The sequence below is a fragment of the Gobio gobio genome (assembly GCF_949357685.1).
Source record: "Gobio gobio genome assembly, chromosome: 8".
NCBI classification, from domain to species: Eukaryota; Metazoa; Chordata; class Actinopteri; order Cypriniformes; family Gobionidae; genus Gobio; species Gobio gobio.
This window is the reverse complement of record NC_137114.1, coordinates 32,406,615-32,431,751: the sequence shown is the minus strand read 5'-3', so window position 1 is coordinate 32,431,751 and position 25,137 is coordinate 32,406,615. Positions and strand designations below refer to the sequence as shown.

Genomic DNA, 25,137 nt, shown 5'->3' with positions numbered 1-25,137 from the left:
ACCTCGCATCATTCGCATGTTAAATAAACACAGAAGTCGCATTTGGCTGCATTTAATTTGTTTCTTGAATAATTGTTACAGATCAACATCATCACTCCATATACAACTACAAGTACATTTGTACAGTTCATTTTCATTGGCGTATTTACAAAACATTTATGTACATTTGTCAGTGCAATGTCAATTGTATTCTTTAAACAACACTTTACAAAATAAAGTTCATTAAATTAATACATCTCTAGCAGTTCATCAAAATTAATTTAACAAAATTAGGACTAACAACATAGACAAAGACACACATCAGTAGTTGATTGCACTACTTGAAAAGAGATCATTTTGCCATTTTAATAAATTATCCCTGTATCAAAAAAAGAAGAAGTGAATGCTTAAAGCATGTTTGTGGTTACTGTAATTGTAATTCATCAAACAGCCAATTTTAATTTGAGACGAGTGATATCATTCGATTTTGGATGTTGGAGATCTATTTTTCTTTCAACGTTAAAACACCTAAAAACTGTTTATGGTCCATATATCATATTTGCATTATTCAATGTGACGATTAATCATTTCCTTACAGTAATACACCTTTTTTTCTGACAGGGATAAACCTTTCTTTGATGGCTAACATTTAGAATATCCATGGAAATCTGAAAAGTACAGCAGCAAAATGGGTGCGGGCGAATGATTCCCGATGATTTCCAAGGGTTTAACGTCCCCTCACAGGAGGAGCTCAATCAGTTGATGAGTTGCTGAAAGATAAGAGCCATTCAATATTTCATTCATCATTTCACAGTGGTAATTAAGGTGGGCTCTCTTTTCAAGAGTCATTAAAGAAATGCTACTAATACCCTCCGACACAGACGCCCAGAACGTTCAGCAGTTTAGTGAGAATGCTGTTCTCGAAAAGCAAGGGTTGTGAAATATTCTTCCGTGCTAATACTGTTCACACAACAGACCTTGTTTGCTCTTGTCTAACAGTATTCAACGCTTCCCACAAATTAAGTACATGACCAGTAGAACACTTCGGCTTGGACACGTGAGAAAACATTAATCAGATATGCATCTGGTTGCCGTTTTTAGTCTCTGCGGTCGGCAGTGAAGCCAAAAATACAGTGCTTACAGGAAAACATGTAAAAAGCAGTGCTATTGTAGAGAGGACGTGGTTGGATCAGACTGCTAAGACTAAAGCTGTAAGCGAACGTGTTTAGACAAAGTGAACTACTGCATTTAAAAAATAAAAAATTAATCACATTTGATCAAAAATAAATGTATACAAAAATTAAAAAGAAAAAAAAAAAGATAAACATTTACTCTTCTAAAAAAATAACCCGCTTAAGATTCAAAACTTAAATAAAAACAAAACAACAAAAAAAGCAAATGTATAATTTGGCAGCAGGGAGTGGGAGGATATTCTATTAAGTGGTAGAAATTTTCTTTAAAATGAACTTTTTTGGAAAGTGAATTTTGTCCATAAAATCATTTCAACTGCCCTCAGATGATATAATACTGTCATTGATTTTCTATGAACAGTTGGCCAATGAATTGCAAAAGATGTGAGGTAGTGTATGGAATTTACTGTAGAAAAAAAAAATCAACTAAGCCAACCAAACCTTTAGAGAAACCTTTGGGGCTCTATAATTTATCAGCTTCCTAATCAATCTGTCCGTTATCATTCAGAAATTTAGCACTACAGAAGCATAAGCTCTTGTTAAGTGATTTTTGAATTCACCTGTGTGTGTTGGCATGTGAAAGAGCGGTTATGCCTGTTTGGTAAAGGTGATATCAAGGGATTGGCTAACAGTTATTTGTTTGCTTGGCAACAATCACATGATCGCTACAGTTCTCTGTGATTCACTCATTCGCCCTCTCCCTCGTGTATCTGAAGTGTCAGGTACCTCTATTCTGAAAGCACAGTCAGCGGCGGTGTTGTGCCTGTCGGCTAACTGATATTTTGTGCTTTCACAAATGATGGTCCTCTGGGGCGGCTCTGCCGTTTCAGTCCTCATTGCACTGGCATACTGACAGACCCCCCTAGTGTCTTTAATGTGGAAGAGCATGGCATCACTGCAGCACACAGTACTTCTTGTAGTCAGATTCAAAGTCTTCGTCCATGCTAGTGGTGTCTGCCATCTTTTTGCCCTCCGTTTTTGGCAGAAACTGCGAGTAGTCCACTCCCTGCTGCTCATAGAACAGGATGTAAGCCGAATCTGTGTCGATTTCGTCCGAGTTAACTTCCTGAAGAGACGACAAGAAATGGTTTGTTTTAAGTATTGCACAATACATGTTTTAGTGTTGTCAAACTTTCAGTAGCCGAGACGAGTGCAAGAGAAATTTCAGGAATGTAAATTTCCATGTTGATACCACATTTTTACAATGAATACTATTTTTATTTTATTTTATATTGTATTGTTTTTTATTTTTCAGTAGTCGACACCAATTAAATAAATATAAATACAATTTTGATTCAAAAGTACTTTCATTTCATTTCATTTTTAAATAGCATTACAATAACATTTATATCAATTAATTCGATTTAATTCAATTCAAAGCATCTGCCAGTCAGTGTGGCGATACCGAATTCAGTTGGCAATTGCCATGACAGATACTGCAGACTGTAGCGCCCAATTTCTTTATTTTAGTATCAACACTGAAGTACTGGTACTTTTGACATCTATTTTCTATCCTTACATATACTCTGTGCAGTAAGAGTGTCAAATAATGGAAACATCTGAGGTGTCAAAGAATAAACAGATTTGGGATCTTACCTTGCAGCTGCTGTCATTGTAACAGTACCATTTTTCATTGGGGTTTTTAGCATAAGTCACATAGTGCCCCCCTCCCATTATTCCTGAATGGCACTTAAAGAAAAACAATAATTAAGGTGTCAGAGATGCTTTTTACAAAAGGAATCACGACAAAATGAAACATTTAGACAAGAATCACTTACCGAGATTGCATATAAATTGTACAGGGGCTCTAGGCCAATGTCATTTCTTTGGTGAGGGGTGTCCAGGTCTGCGCTGATCTCCGAGTGTCCATTAGTCTGACTGCTGTCTTGTCCCAGTCCATTCACCATGATGACATCACAGTCGTTGCTTGAGGCATCCAGTGACCAGGTGTCTTGCGCATTTGCATCAGACTGCATCTGATTCTCTCCGTCCGTCACTGTACCCTGCTCTGGCTCGGACTCGCTCTCCTTGCTGTTGCTACAGGCATCCAGGTTTTCTTTGCTGTTGCAGAGTCGATGCCTACTGCCCAGTTGGGGGAGACGCAGACGCCCTTGTTTTCGTCCTGTATTCCTGGGGCTGCTGCCAGGGCTGCTGTTTCTGCTCATTGGGCTGCCCACCCTCCTGATGGAGCACGGGGTGCCTGAAACAACAACGCAGTGGTTAGAGGATCTTGTGTAGTGTTAATTTAAAAGGTCTGCAAATAGAGAAGAGAGACAGACCTCTGCCAGAGGTGGGAGGACTGGCCACAGTAGTAGTGGAGACGGAGGACACAGAGGAGTCTCCTCTCTCTAGCCTCTGGAGCTCCTCTACCAGGCTTTCGCTCTGGAGGCTCTGCAAGCTGCCCATGCTCTGAGCTACCTCCCGTGGGGCCAGGAACGCACTGGGGTCAAAGCTCTCACGTGGAAATTTCACAATCTTCTGAGACTTAATCCATCGACCATTGACAAACTGGAAGCGTTTCAAATGAACAATCTGAAATAGAACATAGAAAAAAAAATGTTGTAACAATGTTACAAAGGGCAACTTGCAAAAAAATGTCATTTATACAGCATGTTAAATGTAGCTTTAACTCAAAATATTATTTATTTATTCTAAAATAAACATTTTATTTTTATTTTTATTGAATAAAACTGGGCACATTTGTTTATTTTATCAGATCAAATGAGCTACAAGGGCACAATTTAATAACAATATATTTCAGAGAAAAATGAAACAGGAATTATTTGGGTTTCTGACCAGTACAGGGGGCAGCCTCCAGAGATCCAGCTTCTTGGTGGCCAGGCGGTGGGTCTTACACTTGGAGCAGTAATAGAGCTCATCCTCCCCTAACTCTTCTTCACTGGTGAAGGCTTTCAGACAGCTGTCCAGACTGATAGGCTCTGCCTGAGCACGCCGACTCTGCTCAACACTGGGATGCTCTTCCACTATCTGCTCCACATAAACATTAGCAATTCATTCCTTGACAGACACAGTAACAGAATGTCATAGCTACTCAAAAACACTAAGAACTCTGGACTTATTTAAAAGATTTAGAACCAGAATATAGTTACATTTGAAGGCATTTCTTTTTAAAGCACAATTAAACATTATTTGCAGACTATCGTAAGTTATAAAAAGGTCAGTTCTGGTCTGTAATGCACCATAAAAATGGTGCAAAAACCATGGGATTTCATTTTGTCATCTAGCTTATGTATTCAAAAAGTGTCTTTTGCAAGTAGTAAATAATTATAGCAGTTCATGGCTTATCAGGAGCTCTTGCTTGAGGTAAAACAGAGGCAGCAGACCCAGAAAACAATTAATCATACAATATGATTTTAATGGACTTCTCATCTGTGATGTGAGATGGAAGCAAATCTCTTCACAGGGAATGACAGCACTGGCAGAGTACACATACTCATTATGTGTACATCAAGACCTGCAGTGCTGCATCAGTACAGAAAGACTAGTTGTTACACAGCAACAAACCACTGACCGAAGTATTGAATATGCTGCTTTTATGCCCTTTAAAATCTTTGAACTTCTTTAAAGCACTTACTCTTTCCTGTGAGGTCTGGTAGCGAAGGTGCAAGGCGGTGGGGTCCCAGTCTACAGCAATGTAGGCATTCCCCAAAGATGCTCTATCTTCATTACAGTCCACTGTGCAGCCTCTGCAGAACCTGGCAAAGTCACGTCATGTCTTGTCAGTCACGACAACCCACACTGCAGTGTTAGATATGTGCATGCACAACCGCTGAACTCAAATGCCTTACCTGTACCATGGACACCAGGCACAGGAATTGCCATCTTTCTGCACGACCCGCAGAGTGAAGGGGTACTGGTAGCCCATACTGTCATCACTGGAAGAGAGCATGAAAAGTCATATAACAGAGCAAATTAACTCTACCTTACAGATGTACACAGGTTCCAGAATTGAAAATCTGAGATTTTATATATATTGATACAAAAATGAATAAAATTGTAAGATTTTGAAAATGTTTAAACAGAAAAGATGTAAAATGAAAAAAAAAAAGAAAGAAAAAGTAACATTCTGCACTATTTTCTAGGTCACTAATGGCCATGTGAACTAAACTAAGGAACTAAAGGAATTGTGATATTTATCAGTTGTTATTATGATACGATCATTTACAATAATTTGTATTAAGTTTGAAAATTTAAAAATATAAATACATTTTACTAGGTCTCAGATGCATTTATAAAGTATTAAAAAAAACTACAAGTACATTTGTCACTGAGGGAAATGGGATACAGAAATGACTTGACAAAAATGCTATCCATAACTTTTACTACATTTTATAATCATAATGTACATAATCGTTCAAAAGTCTGGGTAAAGTACAATTTTATTTTAAAGAAAGTAATAATTTTTATCAGCTGGGACATTCAATTGATCAAGTAAAGATATATGTTACAAAAATAATGATATTTCAAATAAATTATGTTCTTTTGAACTTTCTATTTGTCAAAGAATCTTGAAAAAAAAAATACAAAGCAGCACAACTGTTTGCAACATTGATAGTAATAAGAAATGTTTCTTGAGCAGCAAATCAGTGACACTGAAGACTGGAGTAATGATGGTGAAAATGCAGCTTTACCATCACATAAATAAATAACATAAAAATGTATTAAAATAGAAAACAGATATTTTAAATATTTTAATATAATTTCCCAATATTAGTTTTTACAATACTGTAAATTACTGTATTTTTGATCAAATGCAGCCTTGGTGAGCATTAGAGACTTAATCTTGACGACCCCAAACTTTTGACTGGTGTACTTCAAAATTTGGACAAAAAAACAAACAAACAAACATCCCAACTAATCATCAACATGATCGATGAGCTGCAGATGCCACTGACCAGTCTTGAGCATGGTTGCTAGCTTCCTGTGGGGGAAGAGGGCTGGCAAGTCGGGACACCTGGATCCACACGGCATCATACAGGTCCTTCTTACTCGTGTGCACAGTGCACGGCACAATAAGCGGCATACCAAACAGACTGGGCCTGTTCTTCTGAGAGGACAGGAAATACAGCTCCGTCCGCATCTGAGGAGAAAGACCGGACACTTAGGATGTTTACGACCATCATGTTAAAGGGTTAGTTCACCGAAAAATGAAACCATTATCATCATTTACTCGTTTCCTTGTGTTGTTCCAAACAGGTAAGACTTTCGTTTATCTTTAAAACACAAATGATGATATTTTAAATTAAATCTGATAGACTTCTTCCTTCCTCTTCATTGAATTTAGGCTATTATTAATATATAAACATTGATCAGCGAACATGAACAGAAGCTCAACCATACTTGCTTGATGCACGAGAACAAACCTCATTGGTTCTTGTGCTGATTAACACGAGAATTAACCTAATTGGTCAAGAAAACATGCTTGAGCTTCCGTTTACCATATCTGATGTGTGTATTGATGAATTTTTATACCATATAAAGTGATATAAAGTGAAGTCTCTTCAGAAAATTTGGATTAAGCTGCTCGATTCATATGGATTAGTTTTACAAAAACTTAAAAGAGTCACTGTTCATGGAGGGACAGAAATCTCTCAGATTTTATTAAAGTAATCTTCATTTGTGTTTTGAAGATGAAAGAAAGGCTTAAGGGTTTGGAACGACATGAGGGTGAGTAATTGATGATTGTTTTTTAATTTTTGGGTGAACTAACCCTTTCAGTACAACAGTGAAAATAAAGTGAATGCTCACCATCTTTCTGTGCATGGCAATGATGTAGCCAATGAAGGGGCTGTCTTGCAACAGCACAGCATGGCCATTAGGGATACCATTGGCGAGGGGCTTCTCGGGGGTACAGGGGACCACTGTACTGGGCATGCCATTGGGAATCAGGCCAGACTTTCCAATGTGATTGTTTCCTGCTGTCCCATTGGCTGTAGGAGTTTTTTCTAAAAAATTATACATGGGTCAATGGCAAAAAAGGGTGTCCATGATAAAGCAAAACTACTTTTAAAGACAGCGAGAATGAAGAAATTAATTCTTGTAACCTGTTTGCACTGGAGAGGTGACTGACGTGGGTGAGCCAGGCACAGGGATTTCAAATGCACAGAGGAAGCAGTTCACAGAGTGCCGCACCTTCTGGTTGTCCTGAGGAAAGTTCTAGATCAAAGAGAAACATTTATTTAAAAGCCAGGCCACTTGGATTGTATCAACAACAGAGTCTGATGTGGTGAGTTTAACTGACCTTGACGTTGGAAGTGTGAACCTCAGCCAGTAGAATCTGCTCGGGTTTCAGGCTGCACAGCTCACTCAGCTGTTTCTTCAGGCCCATGTACTTCTCATCCATGTTGAGGCGGAGCCCATACCGTACCGGAGTAGAGCCGTCAAGTTTGATAACTGCAAATGAAAATAGATTTTATGTGAGATATCAGCTGATGGATTTTAAAGTGTTTGTGTTTTCTCTCTGCTTGACCTTACCTGTGATTTCTAAGTGCATGGAGCTGTCCATGGGCAGCGGCAGCGATAGGAAGTTAAAAGGATCGAAGCGGGCGCTGATGTGGCCACATGTCTTGCACTTCACCTGGGACCTGAGCTGCCCATGGAAGAGGTCCACCACAATTGAACGATTTCTCCGTAAATGGTTTTCCCAGGCCTGTGAAAGAGAATCACGCAGATGTTCTCAGTGTGAAGAAACGACTTTTCATTAGCGCAGCATTCATCACTGTGCCCATTTAGGTTCATTTATATCAGTCAACTGATGTGTTGAGCCTAGTAGGGGCTGAAAAACAGGAGTTTTGACACTGACCTCTTTGGCCACTTCATGATCTGGCCGTCCATCACTATCCTTGAGCTCGACGTACGGCTTCTCGTGCACTCGATTCAAGTCTTCGTGAAGCCCATCCAAGAGAAAGGCCAAGAGCTCCTGGGAGTCTTGCTGCTGGAAGCCGTTGAATCTCGGCGCATACTTTGCTATCGTCCACTACAAAAGTGTTTTTTTTTTTTTTTAAATGGCATAAAAATTTTAACATACACATTTGGGTTTGATGCTCATAATTCCAGAGATGTTAACAACCCACCCTGAGTTTTAGTGGTGCAACGTTCTTCTGGGTGCCGCTCCAGAGTTCCTGTACCAAATCACCATAGCATTTGGCCATGTGACCACGCATTCCTATCGGATTGGTTCTGTCAAGGCAAGACAGCTCATTGGTCAAAAAGTATGACAGATGATTGTGACCCATACAACATTTTCCTACTTTTCATTTTCCCTTTAAGTATAAAGGTGCATCACATTAGAGGAATTTTGTGGGCAAAAGAGGTCCATTGTTAATGGTGTAGCAATTCATCAAGCACTGCTCACACAGAAGTCAATTTCAAATCAAGCAACTTTCTGTTGGTCAAAATGGCGTCACCAACTCAAACACAAGCAAAATCTCGATGGGGAACATTTTCGCCCTCATGTGGATTCCTGTTGAAATGATTGGATGGATTTCTCCCGCAAAATTTCTCAGTTAACCAAGTAGGTACAAGTGGTTTTGGTATTAAAAAAGGCACTGGCCATGTTTTGTTACCTGTTAAGCTCATAAAGGTGTCGGCCTGAGATGAAGTATTCAGTGAGGGGCTTGGTATTGCTTACACACTGAATACTGGAGTTCATGAAGCATGTGTTACCCAGGTTACTCAAACCTGTGGCGCCTTTCTCAGTAGGAACTGCAAGAGAAATGGGACAAAATTTATACAAATTTATTAGAGAGACTGAAGGTCTGGACTTCCCAGGCACAACCACTTGAGTACTATCTCCATGAAGTTCAATTACTCTGTATTTCATAGTTTGACGGCAACAGTGAATCTTTAAATGTCAAAGCTGATGTCTTTGTTAATATGGATTTTATATTGTTTTGTTATGTAATTGCTTCTTGGACTCTTTCTGCTTTTGTTCCTGTGTTAATAATCTACTTGTTATGTGCTTTGATAAAAGAAACCGGACTAAAACATTTTTTACTTTAGTGCCATCTAGGTAAGGTCAAACTCAGATAAACATTCTGGCATTTGTAGATGGTTTGGCCAGCCTCCAATCTGCATAGATTTTTCCAACACTTTCCAAGAACTCTGACATTACCTTTGTGTCTGTCGATTTTGCTGCTGTTTGCAATGAAAGACATTTCCTCTGGCCAGCTCATATCTTTGTTTCGAACTGGAGAAAGGGAAAGATATCTTAATCATTTTTCCTTTTCCATCAGTACGGTCATGCATGCTTTGCAATTTAATCCACACTGTTTAGCAAATGTGGGGTGAGATAAAACTTTAATTAAGACAGATAAATGCCACAGACATACCCTCAATGACTAAGTGCTGTTCGTCTTGTATTTTCAAACTTTCTAAAGTGTGATCTTCATCGTCCAGGAGAGTGAGGTAATTCTGATAATAAAAAAAAAAAAAATCAATAGGTAAAATAGATTTTTTTTTTTTAAATCAATGCCAATACGCTTTATTTACATCACAGCTATTAACTGTGACATAAATAAAGCCTATTGACACTTTAATGATTAACCTAAACAACCAGTTTCAATAGGAAATATGTGAACACAGGACATTGCATTTTGAAGCATTTCACTCACAAGCTCACAGTTCACTGCTGTGAGGTGACATCTGTATTTTTATAATGAGGACCGATTTGCATATGAATGTCTTTGATCAGAGTTTGACGTTCTTTTATTCAGTATCTGTTAAGGTCCCTACCTCACTGTTGTAGAGCCAGAGGCGCATGTCCTCTTCTTTGATGCGTAACCTCTGGGACAGGTACTCATGAATGTCTTTAATGGTACCCATCCTGCTGAAACAGCCTGTGTATGCCAGCACTCGCTTCAGAGGGGCGTTCGGAGAAGGAACATTTCCTATGTTGGGAACGAAGCAGCCTTTAGCATTCCCTTATGTCACATGCTAAAAAACATTTACCCTTAATAAATACAATCTTTTATAGTATTTCCACCTGCTGTGTTGTCTTATATTCCAAAATAAACTTTAAAAGAAATAATGGAGAATGCAAATGTAATTTAACTTACTATGCTAACTTAGTAAAGTAATACTTTTATGGTTTCATTTTAATGATGAGAAATGTGAAGATCCAGTCTTATTTTGATCCATATACCCTAGCATGCATGCTATTAAATCAACCAGTCACAAGGAGCACACAGATCAATATTTAACACACGCAGCACCAATACCTGATTGACAGACTGAGGATTAGTTGTAAGGTAGCAGCAAGAAAGGGCAAAGGTCATTTTAAAGGGAACATTCATCAAATCATTAGTCTGGGTGATTTGAATAATAAAAATAAAAAAAATCATTGTTTTTAATTAGTCGAGTCTTGTGAAAAAATAAAATAAAAATACACACAAGATTCATACAGCAATTATTAATTTCATAGAAGACAAAAAAAAAAATTGGTATGATTACAAAGCAAACAATTACAGGAAATCAGCCAGAGCGCGCTCATGTTTACCCACACCAAACAGTCTTCTGAGCCAGACAGCCATGACTGAGTAACTTACAATATTTCTAGTCTCGCAAACAAAAATATCTGGATGTATTTTTTTTATGCATTCAACATGGTTTTATAGCAGTCATGAATTACATGATAGTTTTGTGTGAGCAAAATGTAGCATTTAAAATGTTTTCTTTTGTTCTTTATTATTATTTTCTATTCTAGGCTGAACTCAGAAGATGACTCTGGGTGTTGGCATCAGGATTTGGCTCTTTAGTAATCCAGACAGGTCGTTTTGCTGAGACCGAGCTGGGTGCATTTTTAGGAGATTAGAGAAACTGGTCAAGGCGGAGGGAGCCTCTCTCTTGCTGCAGGCTTACGTTACCTCTGGGCATATGTGGAGGGAACATTCTCAGGCTGCTCATACCCATATTGACCCAGATGTTAGACTGAGGGCTGCGTGTGGCCGGTTGCTGTCGCAGGAACAGAAGGTAGCGGGGGAAGAGCTCTAGCTCTGGATGAGTAGTGACTGTAGACATGATGACCTGAAGGAAGTAGAAAGATACAGCATAAGCACAAGGAATAGAGAAGCATGTAAAATGTTTGAAAAGGCTTGACTCCAGTGGTGCCTCTGCTAAAAAGAGAAGCTAAATTTGGCTGAATCAAACTGAATGAGAAGTTCACAGGCTCAATTAAGATGAACTTTATCTGAGATTTTAAAGCGCTTTTCATGACCATTCCTCAGTCAAAAATGTAAACCGCTACTGCATACATTATGACCGAAAACATTTGAATTAAAAATGCAATTTTTTTTTGCATTAAACTATTCTTGCATTAAATTACCAACATCAAAAACATGAATATTTGGAGAATGTTCCTTTTTAGGTATGCTAACATTTAGGTAACATTAAATATTTGTAAATTACATTGTTTAGACATTTCAGAATATAAAAAAGAAAAGAAAAAAGATATTAAAATATTTATGCAATTTTTCATTTTATAAAAATAATAAATCTGAACTATATTTTTACGGGGGAATTATTTTAAAAGGACAGTTCATCCTCTAGTCTACATAGTGCATCATGTACAATATTTTAACTTTTTTAATTGACGAAATCTCTTCATTATTAACCATTTTAAGGAATTATGTGCTAGCAAAGTGAAGAAAATTAGTCTGATACCCACAGGCAACATTGTCCAACAGAGGGTTAAACTGAAATAGCCAAGCATAATCTGTATTCAGGAAACAGGTTTAGCAATATCTGACACAGTTCATGTGACACCTCATGTCACGTCATCAAGATCACTGTGTGTCAAAACAAAAAAGCCAGAGCAAATAACATTCAAAGACGCACAAATTAAATGCCCATGGTGGCACCTCTGACAGGGACATTGAATACATACCGGTCGGGGGAGGCTGAGGTTGGCCCCATACCAGTGATAAAGTGCCCTCCATACCGGCTCTGGCACGGTCTCAAAGTCCCGGCGAGCCAACAGCTGTTGGGCCTTCTTCAGCCGCCCTCCCTCCATAGTCAGTGTGGGTGCCTGGACAAAACGGAGTCACACATTCAAGAGGAGCTCATATTGACAGCCATTTGCAATGATAAATTGTAGCGACTAGGTGACCACCAGTGAATAAATCACAGGCGGTGTAAGCGTCCTTCACCCTGCTCTTCTCTCGTTGACTGTGAGAATGGGAGGTTGGATGAAGGGGCGGACAGGACCAAAAGGTCCTTTTTTGACTTCACTGCTGCAATGTATTGTGTTGTGTTGAGTAAAGAGTCTGATATTATGGGACGTTATATTACATAACTGCAAATGTGTTTCTGACAAAGCATTACTGAAGCAAGCAGTTTCGTACAAGATGCTTTCAGCTTCACATAAAGGCATTCATTTTCTAGAACACAAATGTTACACACCATTTATCACAGGATTAATTTGTTCAAGGTGATTTTAATCTCAATGTTGTTTTGAGCTCTCCAAGGCTTTAATTAGATGGAATAAAACAAAAACAACTTGAAGGTGTTATTTCCCCAGCAAGGCGATTAAATGCACTTTGGTAGTTATTTTGATGGGCAAAAGGATTATCAGTAGCTACCTGGTTTCAGTGGGTGTTCTGAGCACACGTACACTCACCTTCATGGGCTCAGTGGTCACCAGAGGCTGGTTGTCTATGGCACCGGGCCTCTGTGTGGCCAAGCTGTTGGGCAAATGGCCATTGACGCTGGAGAAACACTGGTTGTTGTTGTCAGAGACGTTGTGCTGCCGAGCGAAGCAGACGTCTGTGGCAGAAGAACTGATGTGTGGGGTCAAGCCTGAGAAAGTGAAAATACATGCTGTAATGGAGGCTGAACACATCTTTCCAGCCTTTATGCCTTTTTATTGGACCAGAGCGCTACCCATTAAGCCACTTTTCTTTGTTTTGAGAACCAAGGCTCAAAGTGTCAAAGCATACACTATCAATGTTTTTCAGAGAAGTCCAGATTAAGGACACGCAACAGGAACAAGCATTTTTTTGATCAATTTAATGCATCCCTAATAAATAAAAGTATTAATTTCTTTTAAAAAATCATACTGATGTAACGGATCTCAAACTTCTGAAAAGTAATGTATATGTGATAACTGCTAGGCCACAGCTTAAATCATATTCTTAACTATGAATGAGCGTGTACTTACTATTACCGGTGCTCTCTGAGGCCTCCGATGAGCTGGAGATGTTGTCAGGGAATTTTTCCTCTGGGGAACTGGGAGAACGCACAACTATTCCAATTCTGTTCAGGACAGGCTCTAAAGGTGCTGTAGACTGAGAACTTCTCATCCCACTGCCCTGCATTGATGGCTGCTCTACGACAATCGACTTGTTATCCTGTTTAACACAATAGATTGTATATAAAAAAAACATGAATGATGATACTGTCAGTATTATAAAAATGAAACTGGCCAATACAAAACTAAAACATCACGCTTTTTGGTCATTTGATGTCTGAGAGAAATAAAGTTTAGCCTGATATGTGTACTATAAATGAGCCAGATCAGTTTACTCATTTCCCTGTTGTCAAATTATAATTACAAGGTTTGACAAATGGTCATAATTTAGTTTGATGCACTCAGTATGTTTAGATAGTACAAAACACTACAAAAAAAAAGAAAGGAATTTTTTTTTTATTTATCATGATTTTTATTGCTAAGTAGAGGCTGCATAGACATAATGCTTACTCACATATCTGACATAGTCTTTCCACTGCTGCCACCACTGCATGGAGATCAGAAACCAGTTCTGACTGGGCTGTAGCCCATGCCTGCTCTCCCGTTCCAGCCAACCCCTGTGCCGTCACACAAAATCAATGTGGATGACAAACAGTCAGTAAAAGAACCATCATATTTATACACAAGCACAAAAATAAACCAACAACAAAAAAACACTCCTTCTGTCATAAGATATCAATAATAAACCTAGGCATTATAGCCAAACAATAGGAGTTAATGATGTGGTACAGTATTTATAGTGTCTTTTTGAGCACTGTCAGTCCTGCTAGAAAATCTAATTGAAAATGAAATTGTGTTCTCGATCTCTGTCTGGCCTAAAACACTGTTACATGCAATGGAGGTACGATGGATCTTCATAAACAGAAAAAGCCTAATCATGAGGATCATGGGGGAGTGAAATACAATACAGCCCTCATAAGGCTTGTTTTAAAACATTGAGAAAGTGCTCAGTAGAGACGCTTTTGAAAGGAAGCCGAGTTGCAGACAGTAATAGAGTGACTAAAGAAGTGCTGTGTCCTACTCTCACCTAATGATCTGACCTTCCTCTTCAGGGGTAGCAGGACGCAAGCCCAGGACAATATGACACACCTGATGACGAACAGATTAACAAGCCTTTTGAGGCCAGATTCAAGACAACAACGTACATACTTTACTGGATTTACTTGCAGATTATTGAAGCATTTAGCCACTTTGTATTTTGTTATTTTGCCCAAAAGTACTGTAGGTAGGATCTTACCTGAAACAGCAAGTTGAGGAACTCATTGGCGAGGGCACTTTTCACGCTCCATATCTGATAGTCCTCCAGGGTTAAGTGCCCATGCTGGGAGTAAAATACAAGACAATGTTAGAGCACATAAACTGAGGGGGAAAAAAAACAAACAAATGCAAGTAATTTTTATTTAATTGAGAAATCAATGTAATTTACATGCCAATGATTTATTTAATTTGGTCATACTTATTTAAAAACGTAACATTTTAATTAAAAGAGAATTTGTTTTGCTGTGGCATCAAAATTGTAATCAGCAATGGTGAAAATTAATTTGAATTGATTTTTTTTAGCACTACAAATCTACATCCAAAAAAAATGTAAGTCTAATTACTTTTGTTGTGTCGTGCATTTTCAGTATGTCCTCTACAATGTCTGACACGCTGGAATCAAACTCCTGAAACAGAGAGAAACATTAATCAGGAAGTATCATCATGAAATCTATAACTGACATGAAAGAACTCTATTACACGAGAAAAAACACAATGACAGCTCAGGATGCACAAATCAATAATGAATTGATTTGAGTTTCATTTAAATGTATTATCCCACATTAGTGCATAACTGCAAAAACACAATTGCATCTCATTTGCATAAATCACCTCATAGGCATGTACACAAACATATATAATACTAAGGAAGTAATTTGTTTAGCAACAAAAGATTAACCAAATAGCTAAACTGTATCATGTGCTTATTGCTTTGCGATTAGACAATCAGCTGCTCTGCACTTACGGGGAGGGTATCTGTACGGTTGTCCTTCCACACTTCCAGCAGCGCCACCACCATCTCGTGGATCTCATCCCTGGACAGAATTCCATCCCGATCTACATCGAACACTTTAAAACAAACTGCAGTAGACAAGGAAGAAGAGATTTAGATGGGGAACTTTTAAACATTCATTAAAGATAAACCATAATATTTAAATACATTTTTTATTATAATTTGTGCAAAAATAGTGGAAATATTATTTAGAATACATAATATGCAAGCTAAAATAGCCTTAAAGGAGTTTATTCCCAAATTTTTTTTAAATGTTTAATAAACACCACAACACAATCCTGCATCTGCTGTGGAATGAGAGGAACAACTAAGAGAGGAAAATAGGAAATGAAATGCTTACATTTCTGCCTCTCCGCTACAGGGCCTCGACAGCAAGCTGAGAGCCCGCACGATATCTCCTTAAAGTCAATATGATTGTCCCGATTCTCATCAAAGGCATGAAACAAGCCTGGAAAATGGGAGAAATGTCAGTGTTAAGATTAGCCAGCAAGAGTAATTGGATTCCTTGGAGATCTTTTATCACAAATGATCCAATAAATTTCAAAAGCAAAGACCTACTTCTACTAAAATTAAATGAACCGTGACTTTCATGGGTTCTGCAAATGTTTTCAAAGCACACAGCTAGCAGGTGGATGTATGCGAGAGTGTTTGTGTGTCTCAATCCATTCGGGAACCTTTTCAAATTGCTGTAATGAATTCTGTCTTGCCTTCACTTAGCGATGCGTGAATAGGGGGTGAGACCAGAGGGACAAAGGTTTCCAAATCAAAGCGGCCTGTCCTTGATTGGGCTTTCAGCAGCCAGTAGCGCTTTTCCAAGTCGATAATGTCCGATTCTTCTACTGCAAGAAAGAAAACACAAGAAATCAGACTCTCTGTGGAATAATCTTTTTTAATGTGCAGTGTCAAACATCAGTTGGGCATGTGGTCCTTGTGTAATTGAATATCAGTCCAATATCTCTGTGTAAAGACTCCATTAAAGAGACGGTCTACCAAAAAAAATGAATTGTCCTTATTTATTCCCCCTTGTGTTGTTCACCCTCAAGTTGAAGCTGAAGCACTAAAATGACTAAAAATAAATATAAAGCTAAATACAAAACTAATAAAAATGACAAAAGCAAATAAATTACTAAAACAAAAAAATGTAATACAAACTGAAAATGTACAAATAAAAGCCATTTAAAATATTAATAAATACTATGATAAATATATTCTGAAATAATCCTCCAACAAAAGTAGATATTTTTGTAAATAACACCACTTGTAAATAGTCATGTTCCTCATTTAAAGCAATCATGTGGTTTCAAAAGATTTGGAATATAAATCAGACTAGTCTCTAGTCATATTCTAGTCTCTATGCACTATTTTGTCCCTTTTTGAGCTTGAGCTTGTTATATGGCAAGAACTGTGATGATATTCACTACTTTTAGAGCATACAAGTTTGTAATGACATGAGGGCGAATAAATACTTTGAACCTAAATAAATTATTCTTTAAGTGGATATTAGGATGGATCATTTCCACAATAAAAAAACTAGCTGTTGCAGACCGTAAATGGGCTCTCATTATGATTAAAGTGCTCCTATTATGCTTTTTCGAATATTACCTTTCATGCAATGTGTAATGTAGCTGTCTGGGAATGTAAACATTCTGCAAAGTTGTGAAGCCAAAAGTGCACGATAAATAAAGTTAGTTAAAGAATCGACTCTGCCAAAACAGCCTAAACGAGTCGTCAGGAATTTGAATCTCACTTCCGTCACAGCTACACGTGTAACACATTTGCCTAATGGCGCCTATGTTTTACGCTGTCTGCCCGCGAACAACTTGACCCGCCCTCAAACACTGTAGCTTTTTCGTGTGGTTAACATGTCGAGAAGACACTGTGAAAGTAAATTTGTTTTATATTCACTTCTGATGAGGTTGCGAAGAATCAGTAGTTAAGACTAAAAAAAATTCAACGATAAAATTTCTCAAAATCTGCTTTTCAAATCACTGGGAGTTCAACGCGGAATTAGCTAAACGCTTGCTCTTGAAAGATGGGTCAGTACCCAGTTTTTTTCAGACCAGCTTGCTCCTCATAACCACAACCTGTAAGTATGAATAATTATTGATGTGATATAATCTACCTGGTGTTCAAAACACATAGTTTTGTGTTTTATATTTGGTGGGTCTGCGGCTAACTCATGTTATTACCGTCTTACTGAAATAGTTCTGCTAAGCAACTGTGTGCCACTTTTACTTACAATTGTGTCCATTAATGCAGAGTGTCTGTTGTTCTTACTACTTTGAGTAAAGATAAAGGATTGAGCAAGATTTGTTTTGCAAACTTTAATGTTACATCTGTCATTCACATTAGTGCTGATTAGGGTTGGGTATCGTTAGTGGTTTTTTTTCGATATCGGTGCCAAACCGATACTTTTAAAACGATACAGCTTCAAGCTTCAGCTTTATTTTGCAGAAATAAGACCATATTCTCTGGCTAAATATTTTAGAGCGCATCGCCTTATTGCCTTATCCATGGCGACGTGTCATGCTTGTCACATGACACACAGCTGCCACAACAGCGCTGTATGACAGCTCAGCTGTATGGGATTTATTTCTTTATTTCTTTTTTATTCAAAATATTCACACACTTGCAAAATATGTCATGAACTATCTGATATTCTAATTTTCAAATATGTGTGAGTGAATGTGAGTTAGTTGATCTATACTGCGCGATGGGCAGCACCATGTTTACGCCTCAGAGAATCGGATCTGTCGGATTTACATCACGTAAATTCATTCACGTCTCACGAAATACATGAAAGTAAGTGACCGCTGAACAGGGAGAAGAGTAGAGTAAACTATATAGTTACTATATAATGTGTATCTGATATGAATAAAACACGTAGTCAAGTTATAATTGTCTGAAAGGATTGTTTTTGCCGCTTCCATAGACATCAGTGTGTGTTTTTTGCCAGTACTTATGAGCATTTAAATGTCTGAAACCTATAAGAAACATTATGTGGTTGAAAACACTGAATAGTTGTGATGAGCGCTGAGCGTGTCTGTCTCTGGCTCGGCGCTAGCCAAAGCGCGAAAGCACGTTTGAATTTAAGTGGCACCGAAATGAGGCACCCCAATCTGCATTCAGATTCGGTCCGGTACATACCGGCTCTCGGTACCCAACCCTAGTGCTGATACAGTTTCTGCATGTGCAGCGCAATAAATTAGAAATATACACATCGGTTTGTTGGTGGATATACAGCTGCAACATCTCATAATGTACGACAAACTGAGTAGCGCATTACTGAGAAACATCCTGCAAAGTCATTCTTGCAATGGAGGTTCGGTTTGAATAAATAGTTCTCCCAATGTTTCATCATCGGACTCGTGCTCGGATATGGTAAAATCAACGTCATTGTTACTGTCTTTACAGTGTGTACAATCCCCCTAAGCTGAAGTTCAGTTATCATAATGGGCGTTCACTTCCGACGTGCTGTAAGCAGTAATCATAACAGACTGGGCCATCTTGTGGAAAGGAGGGATTTAAAGGAGGGACTAAATCAACGAAAAAATAATATGAGAATAATTGAAAAATGTGGTGATATGCATGCAATGTATATTATGAGAAAATGTAAGTTTTATTTGACCTTTGAAGCATGTAAACCTGTTGTAGGAGACCCCCAAAACAAAAGTAGGAACCTTTAAATTAGCATAATAGGGTCACTTTAACATTTATGGCAAGTGATTACATAACTACTAGGTGAAAGCATGACTCAAGTTACCCCCTCCGCAAAGCCATATATAGTCAAGTCTTTTAGTTTGTTAAGAGGACCTAGGTCAACTCCTCTTGCTTTGCAATAATCTCTAGCTTAGGCTAATAGGATTAATCTTGCCCCTCCTACAATGACCATCACACATAAGGCAAGTGTCAAAACACAGGAACACAAATCTGATCTTTTGTTTAGCCTGACGTTCATTTCAGACTACTCCCCTCTCTATTATTCAAAACACAATACATCTCTGCACGGCATAAATAAATAAATAAATAAATAAATAAATAAGCAAACGATTCAAACAAAAGTATGTCCTAGGGGTTTCTCTGGACAGGAATAAAAGGCATCTTAATAAACAGGCTCTGGATTGTCCTGAAACTCCTCTGTTATCTCAGACTGCTGCAGCACAGCTAAACCTCAGTGGTTTGATGGACAATTGGGATTCTAAATGATAGGGTCAATAGCCATTATTTCCCATAGTGTTCTGGGAGTGCAGGTCTACTGTCTGAGGGCCAAAAACTGAAAGACTGCAGCGACCAGAATCACAGGAAAAACTGTTTGGGGATCTATAGGCGTACAAACCCACCCACCACGAAACACGATCAATAACACGGTGTCATTTCAGAGGTGGTTAGGAGTGGAAATCTGTCTGACACTAGTCCTAAAACACTTCACATTCGAGATGCATTAAGCACACTGCCAAACAACATTTAACAACAAATTTCATTCCTCTGGAATGAAGCTTCATTATCCACTTAATGCAGTGATGAAGAATTATCATTATTCAGAGCAACATTATTATTACCTAGACCAATAATTAGTTTAGAATAGCTTTAAAGAACCGAATAACTGGTTGAGTGTTATTCATTGTTTGTGCACTGGACAGCGACTACTGATCTATAACACTTATTATGCACTGTATGGATCAGTAAAACAGCCATCATTCATCCTGAATGTTTACAGCACGTCTTAAAATGAGGCACCATGTGCAGTTAATTTCAAGCTTGCTGTGGCCTATGATATCCTCTTGTCCAGCAATGCATTAAGGCAGGAGAACAGGCATTGCTTCTTCGGCTAGCACGATGCTGTCAGGCCTCTCAAGCTGTCAAAACCCATTTCACCCATTACTTGCGCTACGTTTCCATTACTTTCCCTGCTGTCCTGTAACAAGGCACAGAGTGCATACAGTCCATGACGAAGCAATTACAGGTCTGGACTGAGACACAATGTCACACTGTTGTATTCAATATAACAAACATTAGCCATCTCTCTTGGGGATGGATTCCATCTTTGATGGCACTTCAAAAAATGAAATATTTTAAAAGTGTTTGTCATTTAAATGCCAGTGGGAATATGGAATTTCATTCTATAGTGAAGAAAAAAATAACAGCAATGATAAACCCCTTATTTAGTTATAACCTAAATTGAAACATTACATAGAATATTTAATAATAATAATAAAAATAAATTACATTTATATAGAGCTTTTCTCTTCACTCAAAGTGCTTTACATGGAAGCGGGGACTCTCCTCAACCACCACCAATGTGCAGCATCCACCTGGATGATGTGACGGCAGCCAAAGTGCGGCAAAACACCCACCACACATCAGCTTATTGGTGGAGAAGAGATATGGGGATGATAGGAGGACAGAGGCCAATGGGCAAATTTGGCCAGGATGCCTGGAAAACCCCTAGTCCCCCCCCCCAAAAGGTCAAATTTATACGTGTAAAAATGTATTTAACGATTGTTACATTTATAATAATAAATGCTCTTTTGACCTTTCTATTCATCAAATAATCCTGAAAAAATGTATCACAGTTTCCACAAAAAATTAAGCAACTGTTTTCAACATTGATAATAAGAAATGTTTTTTAAGCATCAAATCGTCATATTAGAATGATTTCTGATCATGTGACTGAAGACATGAGTAATGATGCTGAAAATTCAGCTTTAGCACCACAGGAATACATTACATTTTTAAATGTGTTAAAATAGAAAACAGATACTTTAAATAGTAATATTTCCCAATATTCCTCTTTTTACAGTATTTTGACATCCTGAGTGACACTTCGTTCAAAGAAATATATAAAAAATAAAAAAAAAACTTGTGTGAACGTGTGAATGTGTGAATATATATGTATTGGAGGTGTGTATTTGACAAATAATGTGTCCAACAGTATGTACACACACACACACACACACACACACACACACACACACACACACACACACACACACACACACACACACACACACACACACACACACACACACACACACACACATGTTTGTTTTTGTGAAATGTGAGGACATTCCATAGGCGTAATGGTTTTTATACTGTACAAACCGTATTTTCTATCCCCTTACACTGCCCCTGCCCCTAAACCTAACCCTCACAGGAGACTGTGCAGTTCACTTTCTGTGAAAAAAAACTTGTTCTGTGTGATTTATAAGCATTTTGAAAAGTGAGGACATGGGGAACGTCCTCATATTTCACCCTCTTTTTGTAATACCTATGTCATACCCATGTCATTATACACATTTGTGTCCTGATATTTCACGAAAACATGCCCACACACACACACACACACACAAACACACACACACACACACACACACACATTCTGTATCAACACACCTCCAAATGCCAGTACTCACCTAAAGGAGCGACTCTATCAGAGTGGCAACAGAAGAACCATACCATATTCCACTGCACATGTTACGGCTCTGGCTGTTAGATATGGCATGTACCATAAACTCCACACAAGCTGCCATTACGTTGGCTAAATACAGTTACTCTCCATCTTCGTATCCAATCTAACTCTCTTTCTTTCTTGCAGATTATTGTCATCCAGTCATCCTGTTCTTCTTTCTGATAGGCCTTTTGCCTGATCGTACTTGGCCTGGTGTGAGGCATATTCTGGAAGGTGCATGAACCAATAAACCCACATGCGCTCAAACAGATCACATAGATCATGACTACTTCACACCGACAGCACACACACAGCCCTCTCACTGAGCTAAGAGGATAATCTGGAGTGGGCCGTAGATTACCGTGCGTTGCCCAGGTAGCTTCTCTGATTGGCCAGAGATGGAGAGCCAAAGCTGTCCTTGATTGACAAATAAAACTTATTCTAATTTTACTGAGCCATTTGCATAATCACTTGCTTTTGTGTTTTTTTTACTCATCTTGTTTCTGAGAATAAAAGTATCTTGCTTGGTGACAGAGAACAGAAAGAAGTCCAACATTGTGCATTCATTCTGTAATGGAGAAATATGCTATAGACAGAATCGATCATGGTCTTACGAATACAAAGAAAGGCAAATAAATTAACCTTCCAGTAATGCCTGTATACAGTCAATTGATTAATGACAAAGGCAAACAACTGCTGTGCATGCTGTTTAAAGCAACCTGTAGCAACCGTTTTAAATCACAAACAGAACAGGCATGCCAATATTGGTTTGCTACTGCCCAGTATTAATGGCTGTGTTCCAAAGCCTACTGAGCTGCCTACCTAGACAGAGGCAGCATCATCAATTCAAACATCTGAACAAACTAAAGCAGTTTTCAGAATCAGATTTTTTCCTCATTTCCAGTAAAAATACCTAAACATCCTAAAAATAAGATAATTTGTCCTTGCAAAATTGTACACCAAACATAAATACTGACTAATAATTGTTTTATTTTGCTTGGTTGTGTGGCAGGTGAAAATGCAGTCAGTTATCCAGGTTTTTATAAACACAAAGATACCTCAGTGCCGGTCAATTAAATGCAAAAATAGTATTTTGGGATAATATTAGAAAAGGGTAAAAATGAAATGGATAGATAAATAAATAAATGATCCAAACAACATTATTATTGTTAGTATATTGTTGCTAGATTTATTTTAAACAACATTAGAATATTTTTGAAATATTTTAGTTATTATTCCTTATTAATCGAGACACTATATACAACATTTATTATTTTTAATTAATTTGTCAGTTAAATGCACCTAAACGGTCATTAAAAATAAACATATTATTATTATTATTATAAATACTCCAATAAATGGCTATCACAGCGTGGCCACTTGAGTCGTGCAGTACACCCAGAACTGGCTTCCCACATTACGATTTCAAGACAGCAAAAGCACTGACTGAGAGGGTGGGAGATCTTCAGCACCTAAATAAATCATCGTCTCCATAAGAAGAGCCAGGGCTGAGATAATCTGTCACTGTGCAGGCTCGGGGTCTCTGAGAGAATGCAGCCGTTTCCTTCACTGTGTCAGTCTGGTTTTAATAACTGGGTGGCAGTGACAGCTGCAGCAGGGCTGAGTGTGTGCAAGTGGTGTGTATGTGTTTTCACTGAGTGGGAAGTGTTGCCTGTCACTCGCTATTATCTCACACAGATGCCTCTCTCCCGGTGGAGGGCAGGCCGACTTCTGTGTGTCAGGGGGAGAGGGAAGTGGACAAAACGAGACTTGCAACTTGCCTAAACCTCTGCAGCATAGACTATCAGAGAGCAGATTACTGTCAGCTTCAGCGACGTACAAAGTCACTAGTGAATTCAAATGATAACGAAAGACTTTAAGTCACTTCTCACTAAAACAGATGCCTCTAAACTGACAAACACTGGCCATACAAAGGCAGCCCAGAGAGCATATTCAGAGAGTACTAGTGGAAAAATGGGAGTATGGAGGCCAAAAGTCAGGCAAGCAAAAATACCATAGAATTCTCCATTAAAAAAAAAAATTTTTTTTTACAATAATGTAAATTTTTCAAGACAGACCCATCATGAGCTCCGAGACAGATATATAGTATATACAGTATATTCTTCTGCAAAAGCCACAAATCAGTGTGATTTTCAACAGTTGCCAAATTCCAAATTAAGAACTAAACCACCCATAATTTTGAAGAAAGATCTTCCTTGATCCACCAATAAAATAAGTTGCTGTTGCCATGGAAACGAGAACAGTTTAATCAATTCAGTTTCCACATTGTCAAACAACTTATCTATGTTTAAATATTTTAATGTTTTGCCATACAGACTGGAGTAATTGCTGCTGAAAATTCAGCTTTGCCATCCCAGGAATAAATTGTAAATAAATAAATAATAAACAGAGCCACTCCAAGAGGGTCCTCACACTTTGGTACTCAGGCCCTAAATATAATAAATTATTTCAAATTCTAATAATATTTCACAATATTACAGTTTTTACTGTATTTCTGAACAAATAATTACATCCATGGTGAGCATAAGAAACATCAAAACAATTAAAAAATATTTTGAATGGTAGTGTATCAGTTCCTTTAAAAAAAGTACACAAGTATATGATCTCGTACCCTCCTCTTTTTTCAATTCAATTCAATCCTCAGAGATGTTGGTTTAGTTCAAGGCTCTTTTGAAAAATTATTTTAATCACTATGAAGAATATGAATGGACAAAAATACGTTCAGAACCAGACTGAGAGAGTATTCAAAGAGACATAACTGTGAGAGTGTATTGAGAGGAAGTATTCAGAGAGTACTCTGAGAGAATAGTGACACTTACAGTGTGTGACACCTGCCAGGGTCTGATAGAAGGTGGGTGTGTCGCTGTCGTCGGTCAACGTGACGCACACGCCACCTGAGAGCAGCCAGCGGGAGAATGTGAAAGCATCTTTATTCTGCAGGAGCCAGCTCTTAAACTTCTCATAATTCACTTTCTCTCCCTGGACAGAAACAGACAGAAACACTATAAATAATTACCAGAGTACAGTTCTCTAATGAACCCATGACCAACATAAAGAGCATTGCAAAACAGTGCAGAATTGAGAAGTTGGAGTGTGTTTTAGTTGCTTCCCCTCGTTTAGTGATGGGAAAGTTCTCTCATTATTAATATGAACGGAATTCTGTTGTATGTTGCAGATACATTTG

At 38.2% G+C, this 25,137-nt stretch overlaps 1 protein-coding gene across 4 annotated transcripts in view; it reads right to left on the bottom strand.

Moving 5' to 3' along the window:
• Positions 1–36: 36 nt before the first annotated feature.
• usp32 (ubiquitin specific peptidase 32) overlaps positions 37–25,137 on the bottom strand; it is a 49,992-nt gene continuing 24,891 nt past the window's right edge. The window contains exons 5-35 of one of the 4 annotated variants that reach the window (XR_013817103.1): positions 24,773–24,932; positions 16,192–16,323; positions 15,825–15,932; positions 15,437–15,552; positions 15,036–15,098; positions 14,672–14,755; positions 14,462–14,523; positions 13,889–13,991; positions 13,345–13,534; positions 12,805–12,983; positions 12,073–12,213; positions 11,096–11,213; positions 9,924–10,078; positions 9,521–9,602; positions 9,304–9,378; positions 8,756–8,894; positions 8,264–8,369; positions 7,993–8,166; positions 7,665–7,839; positions 7,432–7,583; positions 7,235–7,346; positions 6,939–7,135; positions 6,086–6,270; positions 4,979–5,065; positions 4,765–4,885; positions 3,966–4,157; positions 3,449–3,701; positions 2,948–3,369; positions 2,766–2,858; positions 1,896–2,235; positions 37–749 (exon numbers count right to left, since the gene is read on the bottom strand). Coding sequence is in view for 3 of the 4 variants with exons in the window: in XM_079824179.1 (XP_079680305.1) it covers positions 2,062–2,235; positions 2,766–2,858; positions 2,948–3,369; positions 3,449–3,701; positions 3,966–4,157; positions 4,765–4,885; positions 4,979–5,065; positions 6,086–6,270; positions 6,939–7,135; positions 7,235–7,346; positions 7,432–7,583; positions 7,665–7,839; positions 7,993–8,166; positions 8,264–8,369; positions 8,756–8,894; positions 9,304–9,378; positions 9,521–9,602; positions 9,924–10,078; positions 11,054–11,213; positions 12,073–12,213; positions 12,805–12,983; positions 13,345–13,534; positions 13,889–13,991; positions 14,462–14,523; positions 14,672–14,755; positions 15,036–15,098; positions 15,437–15,552; positions 15,825–15,932; positions 16,192–16,323; positions 24,773–24,932 (4,392 nt within the window). In the remaining variant the exon portion in view is untranslated. Of the gene's footprint in view, positions 2,236–2,765; positions 2,859–2,947; positions 3,370–3,448; positions 3,702–3,965; positions 4,158–4,764; positions 4,886–4,978; positions 5,066–6,085; positions 6,271–6,938; positions 7,136–7,234; positions 7,347–7,431; positions 7,584–7,664; positions 7,840–7,992; positions 8,167–8,263; positions 8,370–8,755; positions 8,895–9,303; positions 9,379–9,520; positions 9,603–9,923; positions 10,079–11,053; positions 11,214–12,072; positions 12,214–12,804; positions 12,984–13,344; positions 13,535–13,888; positions 13,992–14,461; positions 14,524–14,671; positions 14,756–15,035; positions 15,099–15,436; positions 15,553–15,824; positions 15,933–16,191; positions 16,324–21,897; positions 22,226–24,772; positions 24,933–25,137 lie in introns of those variants that run through there. The other 3 variants (XM_079824180.1, XM_079824179.1, XM_079824181.1) reach the window with 3 other exon arrangements.